Source organism: Cucurbita maxima, unplaced genomic scaffold (genome assembly GCF_002738345.1).
Source record: "Cucurbita maxima cultivar Rimu unplaced genomic scaffold, Cmax_1.0 Cma_Scf00008, whole genome shotgun sequence".
Lineage (NCBI taxonomy): Eukaryota > Viridiplantae > Streptophyta > Magnoliopsida > Cucurbitales > Cucurbitaceae > Cucurbita > Cucurbita maxima.
In genome coordinates this window covers 5,217,061-5,228,575 of record NW_019272024.1, presented here as the reverse complement: position 1 = coordinate 5,228,575, position 11,515 = coordinate 5,217,061, and the positions used below count along the sequence as shown (strand labels likewise).

General features: G+C 36.0%; 1 protein-coding gene across 1 annotated transcript; it reads left to right on the top strand.

Annotated features, from left to right (window-relative positions):
• Positions 1-672: 672 nt before the first annotated feature.
• LOC111483264 lies at positions 673-4,580 on the top strand. Its single transcript, XM_023129418.1, has 3 exons — positions 673-1,329; positions 2,125-2,250; positions 2,644-4,580. The coding sequence occupies exons 1-3, from the start codon at positions 895-897 to the stop codon at positions 4,201-4,203; spliced, it is 2,121 nt and encodes a 706-aa protein (XP_022985186.1). The 5' UTR covers positions 673-894; the 3' UTR covers positions 4,204-4,580.
• Positions 4,581-11,515: the final 6,935 nt, after the last annotated feature.

Here is an 11,515-nt window from a genome sequence, read left to right as displayed (position 1 = left end):
ATTTCTCAGGAAAGTTAAAATAGAAATTTTATTATTTTTAATTTCAAAATGTGATGTCGGGACTTTATATTCTTTACTACCTTAACCTATGTGATACATAATCTCTTTATTAAATTGGCGAAAAATACCTATAACCTCCCTATTAAAATGACTATTAAGGAGAAATATGGTAACTTATAGGTTACCATATAACTCTCTAACTCATATATTAAAAAACTATTATAAATCTGATAAACAAATATTTAAATTATAATTAAATAACTCAATAAGTGAAATAATCATTTTTGGAATAGTTCCATAAATTCATCTTAATTTAACAAATATTTAAATTATAATTAAATAATGCAATAAATAATCATTATCGAAATAGTTCCATAAATTCATCTTAGTTTATTAAAAGCAAATTAAAATGCATTTAATGTATCATTTTAAACACAACTTTGCAAACTAGTTACTAACCTCTTTTAGAATTTTTTTAGCGAGCTCATCCTAATGGAATATAAATGTAGAATGTTTGGTATTTGTAATAATTTTTTATATTTATTTAAGGCGGGCATCGAGAGGACTTGTAATAAAATAAAAAAAAGAAAAAGAAAAAGAAAAAGAGGAGTTGATATTTTAAGCTTAAGCCCTGCAGCGGCGGTGGGACTGCGAATGTACAGAACAACAGAGATGCGTACACAATGAGTTGCTTACACCGTATCATACGCTACGAGCGTCGTTTTCCACTGTCAGACTAAATCCTCTCACCCCCTTTCTTCTTCTTCCTCTCTCACAGGCCTTCCTCATCCCTCCATACCTCAACTCCTCAACCCTCCGTGTTTCTTCGCCAAATCGACCAACAATCTCACAATCATCTTCAACATCTATCTCACTGCCCATGTCTCGCGGGAGATGACGAAGGTATCTCCCAAGAAGCCTCAGCTTCCGGCGCCTTTCCCGCCCACACTCAACCAACTCCCAGATTTGGATCTGCATTACAGGCCTGGTTCCAGTCGGCCTACGCGGCGGAGAATCCGAAGTCCAGCCCGTGTTAGAAGAGTTGTTGCTCCCGTTGGGAAGCGGAGCCGGCCTGAGACGCCCTTGCTCAAGTGGAAAATCGACGACTCGGGGAGTGGAGCTAATGGAGTTCAGCAGGAGGAAGATGAGAAGAGATTGCCTCTGGAAAGCAGCCAGAGAGGTCGCATTCGAGGTTGTAAAGGAAGAAAAGTCGTTGTTTCGGCCAGGAAGCTCGTCGCTGGAATTTGGAGATTGCAGCTGCAGGAGGCGGCCACTAGTGAAGGGAGGAATGGTGGCCAGCGAAGGACGGAGGATCTCGTAGGGTTTCAGGTAACTTTTGCTTGCTTTTCTCGCTTTAGACGATCTCAGGTGTTCGTTTAGGTTATGCGTCGAAAATTTCGATTCGGTCTCTGGAATTGAAGATGTAAGTAAAAGGAATTTCGACGATTTGTGATGGTTCTGCCTCTTTCAATATGAATATGACTTGGATCGTCACTGGTTCTGTTCGTTTAAGCTTTGCTTTTTGGTCTTATCTGTTACAGACAAATTTGCATTTAAAGGTTCATCACCAATCTCATTGTCATTCTAACCACAAAAACATTGATTTTGATTTTGGAGAGCTTTCTCCTAATCTCCCTCACCTGTGGGATTTGGCTTCTGCCCTTCTGCCCTTCTGCCCTTTCTTCCTTCTTCCTTTGGATAATTCGTCATGTCAATGAAATGTCCTGCATTTTTCATATAAGAAAAATAATTGATGCTAGAGATGCCCTTCACCATGTGTTCTTCTATGTTCTTTTTGGTGAAGATGAATCTAATATTCTCTTTATGCAAACTTGAATCCTCTGTTACATGTGGAAATTTTATGCTGTCTTTGTGTTCCATCTAAACTTCAGTTAGTTAAAACTATCTGTGCTTCTCGAAACAATGTCAAGTCTAGGAATTAACAGCTCAATCATCCATATACTGGGAATGCATGCATGGTTGATTCAGTTGCATTGCCTAGGATAAATATTTATTGTTTGCTTCAAATGGTTGTGGTTGAACACATCAAACTTGGTGATTTAGTTCTCAAGATTATAGGCCTCAATTGTATTTATTCATTTTTCTTGAAACTTTTCCTTTCAGCCTCGCACGGGTCATTTGGCTCCAGCTCTCCATCCTGATGAGAAGATAGCATTTAATTCTGAAATGAATGATCTATTACATAGTCCCCGTTCTGTCTCTGATTCGAGAAACCGACTATTGTGCAAGGTTTGACTTTTTACTCTATATATAGACTTACAGTGTAATGTAAATATTTGATTTTCAGATAACATGAGAGAAACCTATATTTCTCTGTGTAACTTAACTAACAAGTTGTACTATATATGCTTGTTATTTTCAGATAATAAAATGGATATATGATATCTTTTACAACTAGATATGTTTCTACTTTTGTAATCATTTTATGTCATTTGTATGGCTACATTCTTTAAGTTTTTGTTATGGATGAATGGAATTCATTAGTAATTCATAATATCTACGTTGTTCTTATCACAATGATAATGACAATAGATAAGAGGTTCTGCATTCTCTCTTTCTGTCTTATTTATATTTCACGTAGTTTATGACCCTGTTTCGTAAATTGTTTGTTTGCTCTTCTAGTTTGAGCCCTCATTTCGATATTCGAACTCAGCAATGGAGGGGGCAACCAAGTGGGAACCTGCATGCTTGAAAACTCCAGTTGAGGCACGTCAAATTTACAACCAAATGAGACTTCTTGATCAGCAAGGTGCTGTTTTGGCCCTTTCTGCGCTTGAATCTGAACTAGAGCAAGCCCACTTGCAGATCGAGGAACTTCAAGCTGAGCGTAATGCTTCGAGAAAGAAGCTCGAATATTTCTTGAGGAAAGTTACTGAAGAAAAAGCCTTATGGCGGAGCAGAGAGCATGAGAAAATTAGGGCATGTGTTGATGATATAAAGGCTGAGTTGAACAGAGAAAAGAAAACCCGACAAAGGGTGGAAATGATCAATTCAAAATTGGTAAATGAGTTGGCCGATTCTAAGCTATCTGTAAAGCGGTTTATGCAAGACTACGAAAAAGAAAGAAAGGAAAGATCGTTGGTTGAGGAAGTATGTGATGAACTTGCAAAAGAAGTTGGTGAAGACAAAGCAAGAATAGAAGCTCTGAAGAGAGAATCCATGAAATTGAGAGATGAAGCAGACGAAGAACGGAAAATGTTACAGATGGCTGAGGTATGGCGCGAAGAACGTGTTCAAATGAAGCTGGTTGATGCCAAGGTGGCACTTGAAGAGAAATACTCACAGATGCGTAATCTAGTAGCAGACCTTGAAGACTTCTTAAGGTTGAAAATTGAAACCCCAGATGTATCAGAGATGAAAAAAGCTTTGCTACTTAGAGAGGCTGCTGCCTCTGTTAATATTCAAGATGTCACAGAATTTGTTTATGAACCTTCAAACCCAGATGATATCTTCTCTGTGTTTGAAGATGTCAATTTTGGAGAATCGAACGAGAGGGAAATTGGACAGTGCATTGCTTACAGCCCGCCTAGTCACGCTTCTAAAGTCCAGACTGCGAGTCTAGAAGCTAATGTTACTGATAGGATTGGCATTCAGAGACATACGGATTTGTTTGTTGCTCGTAACAGCGGTATAGAAGAAGATGAGAGTGGCTGGGAAACTGTGAGTCATTTAGAGGATCAGGGCTCGAGCAATTCCCCAGAACAGAGTGTTGCGTCTATCAAAAAGAATCATCGGAAGAGTAATGCTTCCGTGAGTGGGATAGAATGGGAAGGAAATGGAGGTGGAGACTCACCCCTTACTGAAGTCAGTGAAGTCTGCTCAGTTCCATCAAAGCAATTAAAGAAGATATCATCCATTGCACGACTTTGGAAATCGTGCTCAAACAATGAAGGATACAAACTAATCTCCCTTGAGGGCATAAACGCCAGGCTCTCAAATGGAAGATTGTCGAGTGCAAGTATCTTTTCGGCAGATGGGGGCTCGGTGAGAAGCGGGATTAGTCCTCCAGAATTGGCTGGACAGTGGAGCTCCCTTGACTCAGGCAATGGTCACACGACACGAGGGAAGAAAGGATGCATTCCTCGCAACACGATCAAAGGTAGTTTAAAGGCTAAGCTGTTGGAGGCAAGGATGGAAAGCCATAAGGTCCAGTTGCGTCAGGTCCTAAAGCATAAGATCTAGGTGTAGAATTAAATTGCAGTGCTTGCTTTTGATTCCCAAAGTGATTTGATTTCTGTTCATAGAAGATGCTCATGATCTTCAAAGGAAGCTTTGAATCATCAGGCTTGGCCCAAAGCGATTATCCAAGATTCATCTGTTGAGGTAAACAATGCTAGGCTATAACTGAATGATTCATTTTTCTGTTCTGTTAACATCAATGCAAGCCATTCGGATGTAATGTATTCTTAGTATCTCTTAGAAGCTGCAGGGGCCCCTCTTGAGGGGAAAAAAAAAAAAAAAAAAAATTCATGTAGGTGACCTAGCTGATCGATCTGTTCATTCTCATCTTTGTAATTTACAATTTTGCAATGTAAAATGCCCTTCTGATTTCTTTTTTATGCCTAAGGTAGTAGAAACAGAATGTAACGCAGGGATTACACGGATTAGTTGGGTATTCTTTGTACCTCTACGAAGCCGTGTCTAAGGTTTAATCCTCTAGTTACCAAAATGAGGAGATAATTGTGTTTTGTGGATTTTAGGTTGAAGTGATGATTGGATTAAGTATGTACGCTATTGAGGGGAGGTACGACATCTTGGCCTAGAGTAGAGGCAAGGTCGAGCCGAATGACTTAGTTTAGAATAGAGGTAAGTCGGCTAGAATCAGAGTGAGCTAATGTAATGACCTATTTTTTGAGATCTTGAATCAAAAATTGCCATGTAGATTAAAAGTTTTATTTTTACAAAGGAGGGGATTTTAATATGCATTCAAACTTAATGTAAGAATAATATTTAAGCATACAAAACATTTGGAAAATTTACATCGAAACCATTCATAAATATCGCAAGTTTTAAAAATAGATACTATTGAAATAATAATAAAAGCAACTCACAAATATTAGACTTGCCCGATAACGAGCTTGCGAGTAAGTCTCTTGTATATGAGGTAACCTATGCACTATAGGCACATTAGTACTCTGACTGTCTGCTCCCTGTCTATCAAATGCACTTTGATAGCATACTCTACGACTCTTGGCGCCCCTGTGAGTGACAACTAACCACTATATATCAAGTAGACCCTAACAATGCTAGGAAGTTCACGATTAGGAGTTAGTGCTCCAACAGTTGACCTAGTTACTTGATAATACTTGTGGACGTTGTTTTTCTCTAAGATTCACCAACATATTTCGTCATTGGTCATTTGGGTTCGAGAGCTTGCCGGTGCTCATGGTTCCTTTCGATTTTTCCTTTGTTCAATTGATCTCCTTTTGGGTTCGAGAGCTTGCCGTGCGCACCACAAATCCATGGAGTTATGAGCAAGGATCTGGTAGGTGGTTTGACTCTTTTCACTGTGGAGGTTGTTTTGTCACTGTGTACGACTCCATATTGTCTTTCCATTTTTTTCAATCCAACCTCTCCCTTATTTATTCGATCCAGTCCAAAATATCAAATTATCATCATATATATGTGGGTGTATACATAAATACACATATATTGTCACACCAAACATGCATGCATGGGTGGCATGTATGGCCAAACAAAGTTTCTGCAGAGTTATGTTCGTTCGGTGAATGAGAACCTTACTTAAGGTCCGACAAAGTCACAAACCTTAGCGAAAAATTGAAATGTGACTTGAGCTTCCATTAAGCTTATCATGAATGTGTTAAGATCATGATGCCATATGATACAAAAAAGTATAATTGTGATATTGTGCATCTAGTTAAGTTTAGTCGTGATTATCAAATGAAGAGATATGGATTTTGGGTTGAGGTGATATTTGGATTCATTAAGTACACCATCAACCCGAATAGGAGATGGCACGTGATGGAGATGGAGATGGACGTGGTGCTTATCAAATTCCTTGAACATCTAAGTTTTTTTTTTTTAAGAAATGGTGTTCAATGCCTTATTTTCGTCTTCTTGGTTTGTCATTGTTTCAATGTAGCTTGAATATAATCACGTATATACATACACACATGGTTGACATCATCAACATCGATTTTTTCTTTTAAAGTTAAATTTTTGGAATTTTATTGAGGGACTTAGAAGTCAAATTTTAAGATGAAGTATTAGAAGACTCCAAGAAAGTCAACAAAAATATAAAAGAAAATAATAGAAAATTAGAAAAATAAGCCAAAGTCAACTTGAGGAGTAAATTAGTGATTTTGATCCACCTTTCTAATTAAGGGGTACTTAAGAATCCTAATAAGATCATTAAGGAGGAAGAAAGAAAAAGGAAAAGAGAGAAGAAAATGAAATTGGCTGGATTTGTTCAAATCCATAAAAAATCAAGGAATTATGAATTTTTATATGTTGTTTCTGAAGGAATTTATCACAAGTTTCGTGAAGGAAGCTCAAATTATTTTAAATCGAAAGACAGTGTTCTAGTGAATGTCAAAGAAACGATAATTTTGTGAGTTTGGAATTCTAGACCAACTTTGAACTTGATTATTTCTTGATGTGGTCGGCCAAAATTTACGAAAAAAATATATTTTGAAAATAGAATGAGAAGAAAATAGTTGGAATATTCATCAGTTTTTGGAAAAGTTTTGTTCGTAGTGAATACCTTAAGGACACATGTCGCAAGCAGGCGCTATGTGCTTTTTCAAGGAATGACCATGTGTTGCAAAGTGAGAGGGTCGCATGTCCGCTAACCAGTAGGGTTTCGATTGCCAAGTAGTTCCATTTGCATCCGACCTACACTCGTATTCCACTTAGCAAACCATGCATAGAGCTGACCGCTGACCCTAATCGATTTAGCCACGCCACACACAATGTGCCACATGTCGCGTGATAGGCACAAGTACGTTGCCAAGATGTGGGTGGCTACTTGCATGAGTAGACGCGCGTATTCTCCACCTTTGCGCATGTGAGCATGTGTAACGACCCTAAATTTCTAGATATTTAGAGTTGCTATTAACGTCCCATGCTCATCTCTTATGCACAAGTATATAACTCTTAATAGAAAATATTATCTATAGTATAAATGCCAAAACATTTAAAGCATCTTCTCTCGAAAACACAGTCATGATCTTATGTGTTTAAATACGAAATACTCAAATTTAGAGAAAATAAAAACAAATGCAAAACAACATATTCTAACCTAAGACTAAAAATTTAAATATGAGCCTACCCTATGTACGTGCCACAGTTTCTGCTCGCGATGCCACCGTCATCCGTACATGTGTGCCTTGCCTTAACTTGAAAAATGATATGACACATACCTTGAGTATTTCAAAAAATACTCAGTGAGTGATCCCACTATAGGGAGTTATGCAAATGCAAACACATGCAATCATGTTCTTGGGACCTATCTCTATCTCATCTAGGGGTGGCCTTCAGTCTCGGACTACTATGAATGTGTAGGACTTCTCTACACACGACCCGCACGTGCGAGTATGAATCTCTAGGGGGCTCGCACACCCCCGGACCCTCTCTGGTCAAGCTACTCTATAGCAACGTTAGGAGGTCAGCAAAACCCTTGATATCATGCTCCCATGAATACCCTCATCATCATATTGTGCGTGTTCACACTCATCATCTCTAGTGGAAGTATTCTTATGCTTATGAACATACAACATGTATGAGGTCCCTCTAATTTCCATCTTCTCATCTCTTTTGACACAACCGTCTAGTCTCGTCTCTTTGTTACATTAAGTAACACATGCTCATGAAACATTAAGTACACAACTCTCTAGTCCATCTAGTCTCATCTTATCATTTTCATTTATATTAATATCATTTATATTTATATTAAGTAACACATTTCGTCTTCTTAGATAGATTCAAATTTCAACCCACGAAAAAAAGTAAAACAAATAAATAAAGAAAATAAGTTAATTAATAATAATAATAACAACCGATCCATCAACCTCCGACTACTCGCTCCTTGCCTAAAATACTTCAACAAACTCCTCCTCGATTTTACAGATTATTTTAACGAGCTCCCTAATGTGTATCAAGTTTACAGATTTAGTTCCACGTGAGAGAGATGTCATTTGAACTTCTCAAATAACCTAACCTATATCATGTTTACAGATTTAGTTCCATGTAAAAGAGGTGTCATTTTGAACAGGCTAGTAGTCATATTTTACATTTTCCTTTTTCTTTTCTTAGTTGATATTAATTTAGTTATAATGAGTTAGTTTATGGGTTATAAATTAAATGACAACAATTTTCTCAGTTTTAGGAAATCTTGGTTACGATGAGTTAGCTTTGAGTTAGAAATTAATGACAACAATTTTTTTATGAGTTTTAGAAAATTAATCGGTAGCCGTTTGTATAGAAAGTAAGAATGGATTAAAATTGACACCAAAATAACTTGTAAACCGAATTAAAAAAAAAAAAACTTAGAAAGAATGAGAAAAGATGAAGAAAGTATTAAATTGTTAGTCACATTTATATCCTCAAATACTAACCATAGAAAATGAGATCATTAATAAAATAACACACACACATATATACACGTACATTAAACATATATAAATATTCCAAGATTCTATTCATGCAAAATCTCTAATGTTTGCATGAAGTCTAACACATGAGTCATCGTAAAATTTAGCTAAATAATATTGCAAAGTTTGGATTTGAAATTGATGTCACGGGCTCACATAGGTTGACTTGAATTTCAAAGGACAAAATCGAACTTTTATTAAGGATAAATTGGAGACACCAATTTAAGTTAATTAAGTAAGTGACCTTACTATCGGCTCAGTCAAAAGACTTGCCTTATGAATGACGACACGTGTCCAGTGGCCTTTGCACGTGTCATTTATGCTTATGTACAATGATGGTGATAATGTGAATATATATTATGAGTTAGTATGATGTGATGTTATATTATGATGATGCTATAATATTATGATGTTATGATGATATAATGATGATGATGTTATGATGATATGACAATGATGATGATATGATGATGATGATGATGCATGATGACATTATGGCGAGATTACTCAATATGATGATACTTCATATTAATATGATGTGCTAGTACGAGATGTCATTTTGCATTATGATGAAGAGTTTTATGAGACACAAGCTTAAATGATGTTAACGATGATGAATGTATGAAGGCTCATGCATGCATGTTACCTAGAGTAATATGTGAATGATGTATAAGGTCGTGTCATAAAAATAATTTAAGATGAAAACTATACGGAGCTTATACATATTTGATGTTCATTTACATTGAGTTACTTCTCCATTTATAATGATGAGTACAGACGTATACACTATGATAATGATGATGATCATGTCTTGCATGATATTTAAGGATTTGCTAACCTCCGGATGTTTGGCTGCGGACAACTAGCCTGACTATGATAGACCCAGGGGTGTGGGAACCGCCTGGTGGACTTAGGCTCGCATGTGTGGGTCGTGTGTAAGAAAGTCTACACATCCAATTTTGTCCGAGCTTGAGGTCACCTCTATAATGGTTTTAACAATAGGTCTCTGATTATGTGTTGCATATGTTTGCATTTCTTGACTGTCACTTAGGATTTCTTAAAATACTAAGTTGTTTGCTATTTCTATTGTTCAAGTAAAGACAAAACATCTCTGTACAGCTGACAAGAACATTGCAAGTAAAGACTATGACACATGTATAGTATAGTGATATTTCAATTCTTAGACCTTAGATTAGTATAAGGTGTTATTACTTTTTAGTATTTCTTTTGTGTTATTTAAAAGATTCTTTATAAACGTGTAAATACATGATTACTAGTGATTACGAAGATGCTTTTTAAATGATTATTCACCCCTAAGAGGTTAGGTTGAAGATGATAACAAATTTAGGTTATTTAAAATCTAGAGATGCTACCCAAATTAAGTTCAATTACCACAATTTAGTTTTGTGGGTTAAGATTTGTTGTTTTTCTCTCCTAATTTTAGCAAATTGTATAGTTGGAAAATTTATGTAAACCTTAGCGGAAGGTATTTTTGTCGCAGTGTATTCTATTTAAAAATATGATTACTTATTTGTACACCCCTTGACTTGGCTCATCGGGCTAGCACTCACTAACGGGCGGTTGACAAACACCACAGAGGGAAAAGACCCACATAATATAACGACGAACATAAATGTCTTAAATCTAAGTCATAACGTATTCACTCGTACTCATCATATTTGAGAAGTATCTCGATTTACATGACACATAAAAATGCATGAGATCCCCATAGCTGATCTTGACATAATGTATGATACAAGACAAATCTCCATTTATCTTTAACATAATAAGTTTGTGAATTATGCTTACACTTTTGTACATTCTGTAATACATAACATAGCTTTCAACAAGTTTGATGATGAAGTGACTCAATTTAGAACAAAGTTTCAAATTTTGTTTCTAGATTTTTTATATTAACCGGTAATCTAGTTCTAGCCTTATATCTTTGTTGATCCAAATTGTATAAAGTGTTAATTTATTTGATTCAACTGTTCTTACTTCAACAAAAACTTGGATCGTTAGGATGAAGATTAAAATTTTCTTATCAAAATGAGAACATGCTAAGATATGAACTCTATGAAAAAAGACAAAATTACCCTAATGATCCTTTACAAGGAGTCAAGATTTATTGTGAATACCAAGTGACAAGATACGTCCTTGAAATAGGTTCTTACGTATCTTTAGTCTAACAACATGCAAAAATATCTATTATGCTTAATGCAATATCAACCTTAGGTGAGGATTTTGTTAAGAAATTGGAGGAAATAACCTACCTACTTGGGGTTGGGGATGGGGATGATTATGCTCTATAATTTTAGGAGAAAGTATTCAAAGGAAGCTTTGAAATTATATGGCAAAGCGGTAAATGGCTGGACACTTTAGCAAGGTTTGGAATGTGACTTGAGACAAAATAACACATAAACACTTATAACGCTAAATTAAATATCAAAGGTATTCCAACGTTTAGGATAATTTAGTAAAGTTGAGGTAGACCAAGCCACGTGAACTACTAAGCAAGAATTTTGCACTCCTTGACATTTTCTAGAGAGTGCATTAACTTCGATTGTTAAGAGGAAAGAATTGACCCACGTGACTCTTCATATTTTTCTTTCATATATTCTTAATTCATACCTAGTTTGATGTTCATACTGAAATTCAACTAATTCATATAAGTATTGCTTAAGAAAAGTTCAATATGACTATTTATTTTGTTGTTGACGTTCGAAACCTTCGTTCTTGAGGTTTTGGTATCCGAATTACTTCAAATTTTCTTTGAAACATTTCTTAAGAGTGTCTAGTTTCTGGAATTATAAATCTTTTTCATGAGAAATGATCTGGAATAGTGTTAAAATTGAGAAAAATCGAGGGCAAGTTGTTTTTTG

Excerpts from the sequence above, each read along its gene's own strand:
- LOC111483264 (XM_023129418.1), top strand. The coding sequence starts at position 895 with ATGACGAAGGTATCTCCCAAGAAGCCTCAGCTTCCGGCGCCTTTCCCG. Across the intron at positions 1,330-2,124 it reads AGGATCTCGTAGGGTTTCAG|CCTCGCACGGGTCATTTGGC; the intron begins GTAACTTTTGCT and ends TTTTCCTTTCAG. Across the intron at positions 2,251-2,643 it reads GAAACCGACTATTGTGCAAG|TTTGAGCCCTCATTTCGATA; the intron begins GTTTGACTTTTT and ends TTGCTCTTCTAG.